Below are 15468 nucleotides of genomic sequence, written 5' to 3' on the forward strand. Positions count from 1 at the left end.
ATGTTGATCCCAGGCACGCAGGTGGCCATGCTCCAATGCCCAGCCTCCAGAGAGCTGCACCAGGGGTTTACAGCCAGACCACTGCACGTGCCCTGAAGGGCAGGCACCATGTCCCTAGCTTCCCTATTATAAATAACACTGCGATGAACATCCCAGTTTCCAACCTTCCCCACCAGATCAAAGGTATGGGCCACTCTCCACTCCCAGTCTGGCCTTCACATCTTGCACGTGCTAGGTACTCACACAGTGAGGGCTGTTTTTACTTAACTAGTCCAATGGCTCATGGGGAAAGGGAAGCTGCTGGCCAGGCAAGTGGGGTCTCAGTCAAAGGCAAGGCTGGGCACGGGGAGCCAGGGCCCTGAGGTGTGGAAGACCAGCCAGTCTCAGGGCATATGGAAAAGGGGGCCATACATGCTGCTAGTCCAACCTCTGCTGCCCTCCTTTGCCATCATATCCCACTCGGTCCTGTGCCAGTGTGAAGGAGCCTGCCTGCCCAGATTCTTCTTTCAACAGGAAGTTCTCTGGTTCTGGGTGGAGCCGGACCCCACCGGGCTCTGTACACAGTCTTGGGCTGAGGCCTGAGGGGAGGCAGGCAGAAACTCCACTCAGGATCCCCAGCAAGGTGCCACTGAGCAGGGTGGGTGAGAGAGGCGAGGACAGATAGCTCTTGGGGTTGGCCTGGTAGCTGATAACCCTAGGCAACACCCTTAGAGCTCAGCAACCCGCCCTTTGCCCCGCACCCCAACGCTCTGCGCGCTCACCGGCAGATCTCGGTCCTCTTTCCATCTGCCTGCGAGCCCCACCTAGGTCAGGGCCTGACGCCATCTGGTGAAGGTCTGCCCTGTACTGAACCAGGAGGAACGCAACAGCGAGCCCCAGAGCGGCTGGAGATTCCTGGGACGCGCTCCGGCTCGCCCCTCTCCTCCGCGCGGTTTCTGGCTCCAGACCCCAACCGCTTAGCCCCGCCCCTCTCGCTGCTTAGGGCCCACCCGGCCCCCGCGCAGCTTCTTCCGCCCCACAGTCGTGTCCCGACTCAGGCCTCACCGCTTTCTCACTGGGGGCCCTGGCGTCACTCACCCGCCTCGCCCCAGCCCGAAGACCCTCCCCTGTATTCCATCTCTATAGTGCCACCACTCTCGTCGCAGATCCCACTCCTTCCCCTCCCGGAACAGGCCTGCGGCTTGGCCCCCGCGCCGCATCTCACTAGCCTAGTGCGCCCCTAAAAGGCCTGCGCATCTCCTCAAAGTCCCTGCTCTCCCCTGCAGGACGCCCCCGGGATCCAAAACTACCGGTCTTCTCCCGGTGCCCTACACTTTACCTCCGAGGCCACGCCCCTCTGGTAACGGTCTCCGCCCATTTAGCGGAAGCCCCTCCCCTCCCTCCCCCAGGCCAGGCCAAGCGGATTTCAAAGGGCTGCTCCGGGCTCCGCCCCCCGAAGCCTCACTTCCGGGCCAAAGCAAGGCCCGCCCCGCCCCGGCGGCCGACAGCGACCATGGAGCGGCAGGTGAGGGCTCGGCCCGCGGTTCCCGTGGTCCTTGCAGCCCGGGCCTGGCCTGACCCTGGTGTGTCCCCCGCGCAGGTGCTGCTGAACGAGCCCGAGGAGGCGGCGGCGCTGTACCGGGGCCTTAGCCGCCAGCCCTCGCTGAGCGCCGCCTGCCTGGGCCCGGAGGTCACGACGCAGTACGGGGGCCGCTACCGGACGGTGCACACAGGTGTGTGTATGAAGGGGAATCGGGTGGCGGTTCCAATCGGGCGGAGAGGAGGGGGCCTGCTTGACAGTGCACACGTGTGTGTGGAGGAAGACTGGGCTCGGAGGGTGCAGGGTGGAAGGGTGCGCGCCGCAGAGGCCAGTGCACACAGGTGGGGGTCTGTCTGGGCGTTATGGGACGGTACCCATGAGTACATGAGCTGAAGGTGTGGGAGTAGAATTCAGACCCGGGTGCAGGGTGTGGGCCTTGTGGGACACATTCCCATTACCTTGTCTCAGCTGTGCCAGGCAGGGCGCCCTCATGTTTCTGGGTAGGTACGGGGAACGGTAGCGGTTCCTCTCCTAGAGGCCGTCCTCTGCTGGGGCTCTGGAGGCCTGGGTTTGGGTTGTGGCTCAGTGTGTCCATCTGGCCCCCAGAATACCTGGAGACAGATTGAAGGAGGCAGGCTGGGGGTTGGGGGAAGCCTGTGCAGGAACTGGTCAGGTTGAGCAGGCTGCTGCCTCTCCTCACAGAGTGGACCCAGAGGGACCTGGAACGCATGGAAAACATCCGATTCTGCCGCCAATACCTGGTGTTCCATGATGGGGACTCCGTGGTGTTTGCAGGGCCTGCAGGCAACAGTGTGGAGACTCGGGGGGAGTAAGTGTGAGGGAAGAAGCTTGTGGATGTGGACAAGGCTATGGCAAGGCTTTTATGAATGCCCACTCTGGGCTCCGTGTGTAGGTAGGGTTCCAAAGGGAGGCTGGGAGCTAGGCCGTGGCCCCGTGGGAGCTCATGCAGTCTCTGGAGACATGGCCTGATAGGCACTGGCAGTTTGCCCCAGACTTGGGCCTGGAGTAGAGTCCACGGGAGGCTGGGGGGGAGTAGAGCCGTGCCCCAGGGAGGAGAAGCAAGGTTAGCTGCCACATGGGGCTAGATGGGCTGTAGGTGTGGATGCAGAGCCAAAGTCTAGAGGACAGGATGGGGTGGTCACTGGGTGAGAGCCGATCCCGAACTGCTCTACCGTGTCCTCCTCAGACTGCTGAGCAGGGAGTCACCTTCAGGTGCCATGAAGGCCGTGCTGCGCAAGGCTGCAAGTGCAGGCCTGGGTGAGGAGAAGCAGTTCCTGGAGGTGTGTCTGCAGGGGACCAGGTGGCGGGCTACTGGGGCTCAGCCTACACGTAAGGCTCTGTCGGGGGGCAGCCAGCCTGATGCCCAGATGTCCTCAGGTCTGGGAGAAGAACCGGAAGCTCAAGAGCTTCAACCTGTCGGCGCTGGAGAAACATGGGCCTGTGTATGACGACGGTGAGGCAGCTGGCTGGTGAGCAGGCAGGGTGGACAGAAGGGGCAGCTGTAGCCCAGGGCTCTCCCTGATTGGCCCTCCCTCACCTAGGCTGCTTTGGCTGCCTGTCCTGGTCACACTCGGAGACACACTTGTTGTATGTGGCAGAGAAGAAGCGCCCCAAGGCTGAGTCCTTCTTTCAGACCAAAGCCTTGGACGTCAGTGGCAGTGATGAAGAGATGGCTAGGCCGAAGAAGCCAGACGAGGCCATCAAGGTGCTCCGGGCTGAGGCCCGTCCATGAAAGCCCTGCAGGGCAGCCCTGGGGCTTGGCGCCCCCTGCCCACGGTGCGCCTGTCAGACGGGAGGCGCTGGCTTCTGGCGGGCAGGGCGGGCTCTCACAAGGCGGGCTGGGCATCGAGTGAGTATCTTGTGTTCTCAGGGGGACCAGTTTGTCTTTTATGAAGACTGGGGAGAAAACATGGCTTCCAAAAGCACTCCGGTGCTATGTGTGCTGGACATTGAGAGCAGCAACATCTCCGTGCTTGAGGGGGTCCCAGAGAATGTGTCCCCTGGACAGGTGAGCACTGACTCTGCCCACATGCTCCTGGAGTCGAGGGGCCCTGCCTGAGCCACTGCCCTCTGCTCATACCTGCCCTGTGGTCTCATTCACAGGCATTCTGGGCTCCTGGAGACACGGGTGTGGTGTTCGTGGGCTGGTGGCATGAGCCCTTCCGGCTGGGGGTCCGCTTCTGCACCAATCGCAGGTGAGGAGATGGGCGAGGCGGGGCCTGGCGGCTCAGGCTGGCCTGGAAGCTGAGTGTCTTCTGGTGGTTCCAGGTCAGCCCTGTACTATGTGGATCTCATTGAGGGGAAGTGTGGTAAGTGCTGGCGTCTACCTGTGCTTTGCTGACGTGAGCTAGCCCTGCCAGCCTGCATGGTGCTCATGTTCCTGTCCGGTCCAGAGCTCCTGTCGGATGACTCTCTGGCTGTCTCATCGCCCCGGCTGAGTCCAGACCAGTGTCGCATCGTCTATCTGCGGTACCCGTCTCTCATCCCCCACCATCAGTGTAGCCAACTGTGCCTGGTGAGCTGGAGTGAGCGAGGGGCAGTGTGCAAGAGGAGGGGATCTTGGCTGAGAGCTGAGCTTCACCCTGGTCTCCCCCTGGGCCCCTCAGGGGACCTCCTCTCCTGGGTGCAGAGACGGTGTGAGTTCTGCCTGTCCTGTCAGGGCAGGGCCTGGGGGCCGAGGGTCTGCTGGTGTGGGAGGCTTTGCACTGTTGAGACTTGCTACTTGGAGAGTGTTCTCGGTTGCCTGTGGCAGGTTCTGCAAGGGGCTGGGATAGTGTGGGAAGTTACAGAGTCTCAGTCACAGGGTCCTTGCCCAAGCAGAGCTCTAGGCCCCTAGTGAGAGTTAGAGGCCCTTCCAGACATTCAGCCCAGGTCACCAGAAAGGGGGGACATAAGGCTCACTGCAGGTGCCGCCTCCCTTCCCTGAGGCGGCCCCGAGAGGAGGGCTGGCACTGAACTCTGCGCCCCAAGGCTGCTGCCAGTCACCGGTGGGCCTAAGCACTGTGCTCTCTTGCAGTACGACTGGTACACCAAGGTCACCTCGGTGGTGGTGGATGTCGTGCCTCGGCGGCTGGGAGGTGAGGGGCGTGTGGCAGGGGTCAGGGGAGCCTGTAGCTGCTTTCCTGCCACTCGCTCTCCCTGTGTAGGGCCAGTGCCGCAGCTCCTCCCGCTGCGTTCCTTCTGAAGTCTGCCCCCTTCCCTGCTGGGCCAGCTCATGTGCAGCATCCGTGGGGAGCAGGGTCATCGCCTCAGGGAAGGGCTCTGCTAGAGCGAGTCAGCCGGCCCCACACAGTGGGGCTGAGTGATCCAAGCTGGTCAGGGGTCGATGGTTTCATTCCCGTGCTGCAGCTCCTTTCAGGGCCTCGGAACCTGCGCTGGGTTGGAATGTTCTACCAGAGAGGCTGTGAGCCCAAGGGCGCTGCTTTATCCCTCTCCCAGCCCCCACTCAGCATCAGTGCCGTCCAAGCCCTGAGTCAGCAGGGCGTCTGGGTGGTGGCCCCAGTCACAGTCTCAGTGCCCACCACTCTGCTTGGGACCCAGAACCATCCCAAGGATGTGAGAGGAGAGAGTCTCTTCTCAGGCTTCCTGGGCAGTTCCATAGTCCAGCAGACAAGGGGTGGCCTCTTTCTCTTCCCTTTGGGCTGCAGGGATGCAGCAGTGGGGGCCAAGTCTGGACCCAGCTCTGCCCCTTGTTAACAGTGTCCTGACCTCCCCGAGCTTCCATGTGTTCACCCGTGCAACAGGTGGTCATCCCTGCCTTCTGTGTAGGGGTGCAGTGAGGGTGAAACGAGTGACAAGGACTGAGAGCAGCCCCCAGGGCCAGGCCCTGTGTGGAGCACTGTGATGGGTAGACAGACGCCAGTGCACCTGCTGCCAGCAGGGGCAGCTCACAGGACAGCCAGCACACTTCCTCCGAGCACCCGCAGACTCTCCCAGGAGCCCCTGGGCCCTGCCTCTCCCGGGCCTTCAAATGCCCATGCTCCTCAGCCCCCTCTTTGGGCAGCTCCTCGCTGCCTGGGGTGTGCGCCCCTGTGTCCTGGCAGTGCCTTGCCCCCCACACCTCCAGTCCTGGACGCAGCCCCCAGCCCTCCCGTCTTTGCAGAGAACTTTTCTGGGATCTACTGCAGCCTTCTGCCTCTGGGGTGCTGGTCAGCTGACAGCCAGAGAGTGGTTTTCGATTCTGCTCAGCGCAGCCTGCAGGTGAGGGAGCCCTGACTGTTTTTGGAGACCACCGGTGAGCAACCCTGGGCGTGGGACAAGGGTGGCGTAGCATGTGCACACCCCTGGGTGGAACGCCCAGCTACAGGTCTCACCGGCCCTGTAAGGCCTGCCTGCCGCTGTTCTGGATTCGCTTTTCTTTGAGGGGGTCTGGCTGCCCTGGTGGTCTCAGATGCCACCCTTGGTCACGGTATCCTGTAGTATCCACAACAGATTCTTTGGCCTTTTTTCCCTCCCCCAGACATTTCTAGCTCAGGACAAAGGGGCTGGTACTGGGGTGGGCGCCAAACTACTGTACGGGGAGTGGGTGAGGTGGGGCAGAGGCCTACTTCCGGGGAGCAGGTGGGGACACCCACAGTGCGCCAGGCTCCTTACTGGTGTGATATGTCCTCATTCTGGCTCAAAGGGGCTCAGAGGCATTCCTTACCTTGCCCAGGGTCACTCGGGGCTAGAATTTGAACCCAAGCCCTCAGGCCACTCCCTACTGTACTGAGTAGCATTGTCCTAGGTGCTCACAGCTGTGTCCTGGCCCGGGGGTCCCTAAGAGGAGAGAGAGGTGGGGGCAGGACTCATAGGGCTCTTGGCTCTGCTGCCACACGTGGCCTCTTTTCTGCTTCAGGACCTGTTTGCTGTGGACACCCAGGTGGGCAGTGTGACCTCCCTGACAGCTGGTGAGTGGGGCTGCCGAGCTGGCCAGCCAGGCTGGCGGTGGGACTGCAGCTTGAGCTTGTGAAGCCACAGCGGCGTGCTCAGCCACTGTACCGCTGACTGTCCCTCAGCCTTTACCGACAGTGTCACAGGGATCCTGCCTGTGTAGGACCTTTACCTAGCCGATAGCCTGCCTCCCCGGTTCCCTTCTGCTCCATTTGTCCTGGCCAGGCCTCAGCATGGTCCCCACCCCTGCTCCTCAAACCTACGAAACTCCCTCTTGCCAAGATCTGCCTGTCATCCCACCCTTCCCGGTACTGTAGGCACACACAGCTCTTCTACCTGAGCCCAGGAGAAGCCCCGTGTCGGCTCCCTCCCCTTCCTCTTGCCCAGGCCTCGTGATGCTGCCCCCCAAGTGTCCTTGGAGCCCTTCTGCCCTGACTATACTCACTCCTCCTCAAAGCTACCAAAGTGTCGTTCCCCCACTGCACCTCCCTTTGTAGGTCCTGCTTAGGAATCTCCTTGGACCCCACTGCTCCGAGCTAGCATCACTCACCCCACCGCCTGTCCCCGGGGCCTAACTGCCACCGCTGCAGGCTGCAGTCATCCAGGGGTGACGGCTGTGGCATGGGGGTCTGGCGTGTCTCCAGATCTAGCAGTCCCCAGGCACAGTCAGTGTCTGCTGGGTTCACAACTGACTGAGCGAGAGGCTCTCCCAGGGCTGTGTGTACCGGGCTGCTTGTGACGGTCCCTTTGTGGGCACCCCTTTGCTCCTCGGGGTGCCTCCAGCTGGGGATTCTGGCTGTGTAGGGAGTGGGTGGGAAGGGTGGTGGCCCCTGCCAGGTGCTTAGTGGCATCTGCCCTCCCCAGGGGGGTCAGGTGGAAGCTGGAAGCTGCTCACAATTGACCGGGACCTCATGGTGGTGCAGTTCTCCACACCCAGCTTACCCCCGAGCCTGGTGAGTGTTGGGGGTTGCTAGGCCAGGAGGCAGGGGTTCTGTGCAGGCAGGGCCCCCCAGGGCAGAGAACTGGCCCTGGAGTCTGACTATGGTCAGTCAGCATGTGAGAAGCCAAATGCGGGCCCGACTCAGCATGGTCCATGGGGGTCTGGCACCCATGTGAAGGAACTACCAGGCCAAGGTCTGCTCTGTACAGAACAGGGGGTCTGGGGAAGCACCCAGTCCTCTGGGTTAACAGAGCATAGGGAGAGAGCAGAGCCTAGACACCGAGTGGGGTCGTGGGGAAGAGGGCTGAATACCTTTGTATACAATAGTACACAGTAGGCATCCATGCCAACCCCCAGCCTTGTGAAGGCTGCCCCCATCCCACTCTGGGCAGAGGTGAGGTGGAAGCGCAGGGAGGCAGCCAGGCCCCTATGACACCCTCTTTTCTTTTGGCAGAAAGTTGGGTTCCTGCCTCCTGCAGGGAAGGAACAGTCGGTGGTATGGGTGTCCTTGGAGGAGGCCGAGCTCAGTTCCGACATCTCCTGGGGCATCCGGGTGCTACAGCCACCCCCGGAGCAAGAGAATGTGCAGTACGGTGAGCTGGGCCAGGGGCAAGGGATGCCTCCCCCAGGCTCCCCAGCACACAGCGTTGCGGACCTTGCCCCTGCCTCCCACCTCACACTGCAGGTGTCTCGGGATCACCTCCGACAGGTGTCTTTCTTCCTCTTGTGGGCGGTCATAGGGAGTGCAATGTCCGGGCATCTGGCCACCTGCTCTGGGGGTCAGAGCTTGGAATTCCCCAGGCCAAGTCCTCTGTGAAGTGACACCACGGCCCAGAGAAGACAGGCCCCATACGAGGCCTGTGGGCACATCTCACCCAGAATGCCGCCCTTGCAGAGTGGGGTCCCCTGACTGGGGCAGGAGTGTGGGCACACTGGGGCTGTGCGTCACTGTGTGGGCTCCCCTGGCCAGGTCTCTGTTCTGAGGGCCAGCCCCCAGATCTGCAGCTGTAGCAGAGGTCCTGGCTGGGGCAGCCCCCAGGTAGCAGCGCTGGCTCTGCTGACTGCTGCCCTCTCCCTGCAGCTGGCCTTGACTTTGAAGCAATCCTCCTGCAGCCCAGCAACCCTCCAGATAAGACCCAGGTGCCCATGGTGGTCATGCCCCACGGTAGGCATATGGCCAAAGAGCCCCTGCCTTCCCACCATCCCTCTTAGCTGCCTCTCTCACCCTCTGCTCCCTGTCTGCAGGGGGGCCCCATTCATCCTTCATCGCTGCCTGGATGCTTTTCCCAGCCATGCTTTGCAAAATGGGCTTTGCAGTGCTGCTAGGTAAGTGAGCAGGTCCCCACAGTTCTGAGAGGGCTGTAGGACACCGTGAGGTGGGCCCAGTTTGTACAAGCACCACAGGTACCGCCCTAGCCTCCAGGCCTCTCTAACCACTACCAGGAACTGCCTGGCCCACCCACTGGCTCTGTGGCATGGTGGTAAGAGGGACCAACATGGGGCTCCCCTGGAAAGGGTGCTGTGGATGCTGGGCAGCCTCAGCTCTCTTGGCCCCTCCCCATTGATATATTATGCGTAGCTGGCCCCAGGGCCTCTGGGAAGTCCCAGAGGGTATAAAGGTGTCTGGGAGCTCGGAATGTCGCTTGACCTTCCTGTCTGGTCCCTTCCTGGCCTCCAGTGAACTATCGTGGCTCCACGGGCTTTGGTCAGGACAGCATCCTCTCCCTCCCTGGCAATGTGGGTCACCAAGATGTGAAGGACGTCCAGGTAGCAGGGGTTGGGGCTTCAGCTTCTGGACAGGCTGGAGGAAGGGGTGGTGGGGGTGGCTTTGTCAGCTGGGCAGGCAGCTGGCTGCAGTGTGCTCTGCCCCACCCCAAAGTTTGCAGTAGAGCAGGTGCTCCAGGAGGAACACTTTGACAAAAGCCGAGTGGCCCTTATGGGTGGTTCCCACGGTGGCTTCCTCTCCTGCCACCTGATTGGTCAGTATCCGGAGATGTACAGTGCCTGCGTGGCCCGGAACCCTGTGATCAACATTGCCTCCATGATGGGCTCCACTGACATCCCGGACTGGTGGGTGTGCCCTTCTCCCATCCATCCCGTACCCCGTGGGCTGCCTGGGCCCCAGAGCTTCAGGGGCTGCATCAGCTCGGTCTCTTGCAGGTGCGTGGTGGAGGCTGGCTTCCCCTACAGCAGCGATTGCCTACCAGATCTCAGCATGTGGGCGGAGATGCTGGACAAGTCACCCATCAAGTACACCCCTCAGGTACACAGTGACCCTACCCCTCGCGCCACCCACCGGCCCAGTGTGCCGCCAGTCCAACCCGAACCTGGAGCTCTGCTCATTGTCACTCCTCACGCACCCAGGTGAAGACCCCACTGTTACTGATGCTGGGCCAGAAGGACCAGCGGGTGCCTTTCAAGCAGGGCATAGAATATTACCGGGCCCTCAAGGCCAGGAATGTGCCTGTTCGGTGAGTGCAGTGGGACAGCCCTGGCAGCTGGTGGGCAGGTGAGCAGGGGAGGACCCTCCAACCTGGAACATTACTGCCCAACCCTGCAGGCTCCTGCTGTATCCCAAAAGCACCCACGCACTGTCAGAGGTGGAGGTGGAGTCAGACAGCTTCATGAACGCTGTGCTTTGGCTGCGCACGCACTTAGGCAGCTGAAGCCCTGCCTCTGCATGAGCCAGTTGGCAGATGGCACATTTGGCTCTTGGAGAGCCCCAGGGTCTGGCAGAGCAGCTAGAGGCTTCCTGGGCTCTGGACTCCGTGGATGGGTGAGCCAAGAAATGGGGGCTGTATGGTTGCAATAAATGAGGACGGAGTGTGGTTCCTGCTGGTACTTGGTTCCCAGCCGTGCCTAACCCTAGCCCCACCCTTGGAGTTCAAAGGCCGTAGGCCCTGGGTGTGGTAGCCGGAAGGACTCACCTACCTCCAGGGTGAGAGGGGAAGGGATGGTGAGGAATTCAGCCACTGCTTGTCCTGGCCAACAGAGACGCTACCAGGCTAGCTCCTTCTGCTGTGGCCCCTTTTTTAGAAACTACCCTACACCATCCTTCTCCCAGCGTTTTGTTAGGGACCAGTGAGCACTCCACAGGTGCTCTTCCACAGCACCACAGGCTGAGAGAGCCCGAGGGGTCAGATCACCCAGCCCAGGTACGCAGGCCCCAAGCCACCCCCCACCCCTAGGTCCTAGCAAGGAGTCGCCACTTCGTTCCCTAGAAGCAGAGACTAAGAAGCACCCTACACAGGCATAGAGGGGAAAGGCCGCTTTATGTCTGCCAGGAAGCTTTGTCCTTCCTGAGGCACGCAGGGTTGAGGCGGGGCCTAGCTCAGCCGCATGGCCTTGTGAATCCAGTCCACAAACACCGAGACTCGCATGAAGACAGCTGGCCAGCGGGGCCGTGCACACACTCGGGTGGGAATTATCATTCCCTCCAGGACCCAGCAGTCATGGGTAAAGCAGGCAAGTGGGCCTCCATAGTCCCCCTGGTAGGTGGGAGAGCTGGTGAGGGGCCTGGGCCACGCCAGAGACTAGTCCCCTGGGGACGAAGCAGTACATTTTCAGCTTCCCACGCCCTCCCCTGGCTTGCCAGGGCCCCTGCCACTGACCTCACAGGCACCCACAGGGGCCAACAGGCCCTTAGTGCACATCTCCCTCTCCTGGACACGCCCACGGTACTTGACGTTACATTCCTGATTGGAGATGACATTCAGTGAAGCCACATTGAGGACCGAGTTGTTCCCTGTACCTATAGTGGAGGGATGGGAAGAAGGGAAGGCCTTTGGGCAGGTCCAGGGCTGGGCCTCCTGGCCCGTAGCCGTCAGGGCCCCTGCACTGCGCTCCTACCTTTGGTCTCACCCCAGCCTGCGATCTCACACTTGGTCCCTGGAGGCACCACATACCGCTCAGGGGGCAAGCAGATCAGGGCCACGCGCTGGTTCAGGGTCACAGATCTTTAGCAGAAATGAGGGTACTCAGGGCCTGAGGCCGCACGGCACAGCCCCGCCTCACACCCTCTGACTTACACACCTCTCCAGCTTGAGCAGCAGAAACTGGGAGTCTGGGGGCCCACACACCATTTTGGCTATCGGGACCCGCTGCAGGCCTGGTTCTGTGGGCTGTGGGTTCTGGAACATGGTGCCCAGCCAGACCTCATAGCCCACAAGAGGCATGTGGCTGGGAGAGAAGCTCTGCTCAGGCATGACTTAAGATCTGCTGCCCTGAGGCTCACCTGTTGGCTTGCCTGGGGCAGATGAAGGCAGGAGGGTGGGATTGGGTGGGTTCCCAAACCCAAGGGAGGCTCACCAGGAGGGAAAACACTGCTGGGCAGTCAGTACCCACTGCTCCTTCACTAGGGACCCCCCACAGAAGTGCTGGCCCTGCCTGGAGGAATAAGGGTTAGTACAGGGAACAGTGAGTCCTGGCACACAGGTTGGGCCCGTCACCTCTTGGCTAGAACCTCTGAGGCAGGAGACAGGTTCGCACCTCCCCCTGCACAAACAGAGAGAGGATCCAGCCTCAGCCCCTCTTTGGGGGACACGTGCCATTGTGCCTCACCGGTTGCGCAAGCTGACTGTCCAGGGTGAGTTCCCAGGCTGGCCCCCAACCACACGCAACTTGGAGCGATGCTGGTCCAGGCGAGGCACCCTCTTGCCACACTTCTCAAACAGAACCTGGTCTGGGGGTGCAGGATGGACCCAATGGAACCCCCACTGTGTGCAGAAGGGAGGCAAAGGGCTCCCCACCCATACTGGCCCAAGTCTACCTGGGGGCTCCAGGATGGACGGTGGCTGGTCGTCATCTGAAAGAGCCAAGTTCGCCCAGTTTAGACAGCCAGCCTTCTGCTGTGGAGGTGGGGATCAGGCCCTGGGAGAGTGTCTCCGGCACTCACCGCAGCGCCGCAGTGCACAGTAGTCAAAGGGAGTCCTTGGGTCTGTGGTGTAGCACCAGGGCCCATGGCTATCCCCATCAGGGTTCCGGCAGAAGTTCTCCTCCAGGTGCGCGTGGGGCGCAGAGGTGGGCGTGAACCTAGATGGATGGGGATGCAAATTCATTGCAGCGATATCCCAGATCCCCACCAGACTCCAGTTTGAGAGGTTAGGGCTTGTGGCGTTAGGGTTTCAGGAAGGAGGGGCCAACAACTCACTGCGTCTTGTGCGGCGTCTCCGAGGACCAGCGCTGGCACGGGATGCCCTTGCGGGTCTTGCTGACCGAGCCGCGGTACTGCTCCCCCGTGCGGTAGTAGCAGTCTGCAGCAGGCGGGCAGAGGCGGCCGTCAGCCGTTTCCCGCTGGAGCCCTGCGGTTAGGTTAGGTGCCTCCAGCCCCAGCTCAGACCTTACCCTCAGGTCGCACGTCGTCGGTGCAGCGCCGGATCTGGTAGCAGAAAGCCATCCGCATGCCAGGCCTCGATGTGAAGCACCAGGGCGCCTCTGAGCCATCGGGGTTTCTGCAGAAGTTCTCCCGAAGGTCCCTGGGCAGGTGCTCTGATCAGCGTAGATGGGTCCCAGCCAGTTTCTGGCTCGAGCCCAGCCTCCGCCCCAGGCCCCGCCCTCCTCCAAACCCCGCCCAGGGTCTCCAGCCACCTCACTTGCATGGGTGTTTCTCAGGTGCAAAACGATGCTTATGCGGATTCTGCGAGTCCCAACGCTGGCAGGGCACGCCTGCGGTGGTGGTGTTGGCCGTGCCCCGGTAGCCCTCACCCTTCCCGCGGAAGCAATTGAGCGTCGTGGCCTCTTGTTGCGGCTGTGCCTCGGGCCCTTGGATGGACCCAGGTCAGTCGGGGCCCGAGGCAGAGCTGAGATGGGGCTGGGGCTGGGACTGAGGCCGAACCCCACTTCCAGAGATCTCCCTCTAGGTTTCGTCCAGCTGTGCCACGCCCCTTTTCAGCTCCACCACGCCCCTTTATTCAGCTCCGCCACGCCCCCATAATTCTTAGGCCCAGCCCTCAATGCCCACCTACCGCAGCTGGGGAGGTCGCAGAACTCTCGCTCCACCCGAGGGTCGGTGGTATAGCACCAGGGACGCTCAGAACTGTCAGGATTCCGGCAGTAGTTATCATCCAGGTCTTTGTCAAGGAACCTGGGGGCCGTGGCCGAACATGAATAAGGTCCTGGGACTCAGGCCATATCTGGCCCCATCCTACTGCCTAATACAGAGCCCAGTCCTGGAGTCCCAGACCCTCCCCTAGTCTGGCCCTCGAGGCGCGGAGCCCGCCCATGCGTACCTGCCCGGCTCAAAGGGGTGCGGGTGTGGGCGCTGCAGGTCCCAGCGCTGACACTCGCGTCCTGACTCAGTGCGGTCCACTGAGCCACGGTAATCTTCACCGTTGCACCAAATACAAGCGGCTGGAGGCACAGGGCAGTGTGTTTGTGGACGGGTACGGGCGCGCTCCTCCCGCCCCTGGCTCTACCTGGAGCCACTTACCCTCCCGGCAGGACTTAATGCCACAGCTCTGAAAGCGCACAGCAGGGTCTGTCGTGTAGCACCAGGGACCTCTGGGGTCCCCATCAGGGTTGCGGCAGAAGTTCTCCTCCAAGCCATTATGGAGTGTGGGCGTGTACCTGGGTGCAGAGAGCTGCAATGCAGTGCGTGCTGGGGGCAGGTGCCCACCAGCAGGGACAGAGAGGAGGTGTCCCTCTCACTTGTGGTCATTGGGGACCCTGTGGCTCCAGTGCTGGCAGGTTAGGCCACCCGTGGTGATGGCCATGGTGCCCCGGTACTCAACCCCATTGTCCATGATGCAGGTCCGTACATAGCCTGGGAGCAATAGATGCACGTTAACAAGGCCTGAAGCCCCAGCACCCCTACCCCCTGCCACCCTTCTCCACAGCCACTCAACCTTTCTTTTGGAAGAGATCGCAGCGCCCTGAACGCTGCACCCATGTGTGGGGTGAGTCCTGGGTCCATGGCAGCAGCTGGCAACCATGGCTGCTCACGTTGTAGTGGAAGGCTCTGGGAGGAGGAGGCACAGGGTCACTCAGTGTGCAGGCTCCTCTGCCCCAAGTCTTATCCAGGTCCTGTCGCCACTCACCTGCAGTCCAGTAGGGGCCCACAGCGTCGTGCACACTCCTCGGCATCTGCCACGTCTTCTTGCCAAGGCCCAGGCCCCGCGGTGTGTGGCAGGTGTTGCAGCTCTGTTCCCCGGAGAACCTGGAAGTCATTCAAAGGCGAGCGCTGCCCTGCAGGGTGGACATGTGTGTCAGTTCATGTCTGTGAACAAATCCACACTTCATGCATTTAGGGGATCAACTCTATAGGCTCTGGGATAGACTCTGTGGACACATTCAAGGGCTGGATCTCTGTACAGGGTAGGTGAAATAGACCCGGACATGGTAGTTACCTCCTGTGCCGCTGCTGTGGGCAAGGCTCCAGTCCCAGATCTAAAACATATGTTCTATGGGAGCAGCGGGACCTGTTGCTTGCCCGATGGAACTCCTTATATCTTGTCTTGTAGCTGAGAATGCCAGGCCCAGAGCAGTCGTACTGCCCAGGCAGAGGCCCAGCCCAGGGGTTCTGACTCCAAGTCTGGCCTCTTACCAGCACGAGGACACATGCTAGGTTAGAGGATAAATCAGGTGGTGAGGGACGACTGCCCACACGCGTGCCTCTGCTCAGTCCCCATGCTGCCTCAGTGGTACAGCAGAGGTCCTAATGCAGGCCCAAACAGGCAGTGTGTATCTGTGTTCCTGGGGCCACCTAGCTCTGTGCAAGAAGCCGAGGTCACTCAGTGCTCTACACCTGGTGGGAAAGTGAGCTCCTGGCTTGAACAGCAGGGTGGGCCTGGAACTGACCCCTTCCTGAAGGCACACAGGGACTGGGGGGGGGGGTAGAGGGGAACACACTCACCAGGGGCCCGTGAGCACTGAATCAGAAGGAGCAGGAGTGAAAACGACTCCATTCTCCTGGCCAGAGGGTGTACTGTGACCCACCACGGGCCCCATCCGGGAAATTGTGAAACCTGTCCCCATGGGATTGGGTGGCTCTGGCTCCACACCCCCACTCCAGGCCTGCTAGGGCTTGACCTTAGACCCAGTGATAGGGACAGGGGTGGAACCAAGCCTCAGGCCCCCCGGGTGAGGGGCAAGGGCCCTGGCTCTGGCCCAGCTAGCCTGG

At 61.5% G+C, this 15468-nt stretch overlaps 2 protein-coding genes across 2 annotated transcripts; one reads left to right on the forward strand and one right to left on the reverse strand.

Moving 5' to 3' along the window:
• The first annotated feature begins 1435 nt into the window (after positions 1-1435).
• On the forward strand, positions 1436-10180 carry APEH (acylaminoacyl-peptide hydrolase). The gene is made up of 22 exons (XM_037128520.2): positions 1436-1504; positions 1580-1712; positions 2222-2348; positions 2727-2820; positions 2918-2993; positions 3082-3245; positions 3411-3548; positions 3644-3735; positions 3809-3849; positions 3934-4055; positions 4557-4617; positions 5643-5740; positions 6378-6429; positions 7277-7365; positions 7807-7945; positions 8434-8517; positions 8598-8678; positions 9031-9119; positions 9232-9422; positions 9513-9615; positions 9717-9823; positions 9913-10180. Exons 1-22 carry the CDS (start codon positions 1493-1495, stop codon positions 10016-10018), a joined length of 2199 nt encoding a protein of 732 aa, XP_036984415.2. The 5' UTR covers positions 1436-1492; the 3' UTR covers positions 10019-10180.
• Positions 10181-10580: 400 nt separating this feature from the next.
• Positions 10581-15323, reverse strand: MST1 (macrophage stimulating 1). The gene is given in 19 exon segments (XM_037128521.2): positions 10581-10840; positions 10964-11103; positions 11202-11308; positions 11385-11531; positions 11661-11738; positions 11913-12033; positions 12121-12156; positions 12247-12383; positions 12502-12604; positions 12696-12826; positions 12944-13112; positions 13316-13434; positions 13580-13700; positions 13780-13916; positions 13998-14112; positions 14195-14307; positions 14387-14534; positions 15202-15292; positions 15294-15323. Coding segments are annotated over 19 exon segments (2205 nt in total). The 3' UTR covers positions 10581-10678.
• Between the last annotated feature and the right edge of the window lie 145 nt (positions 15324-15468).

The sequence above is a fragment of the Artibeus jamaicensis genome, unplaced genomic scaffold (genome assembly GCF_021234435.1).
Source record: "Artibeus jamaicensis isolate MK-2021 breed Jamaican fruit bat unplaced genomic scaffold, CSHL_Jam_final contig_519, whole genome shotgun sequence".
Lineage (NCBI taxonomy): Eukaryota > Metazoa > Chordata > Mammalia > Chiroptera > Phyllostomidae > Artibeus > Artibeus jamaicensis.

Coding starts and splice junctions, on each gene's coding strand:
- APEH (XM_037128520.2), top strand. Junction 5,741..6,377: donor CTGCTCAGCGCAGCCTGCAG/GTGAGGGAGCCC, acceptor TTTCTGCTTCAG/GACCTGTTTGCTGTGGACAC. Junction 7,366..7,806: donor CCAGCTTACCCCCGAGCCTG/GTGAGTGTTGGG, acceptor TTCTTTTGGCAG/AAAGTTGGGTTCCTGCCTCC.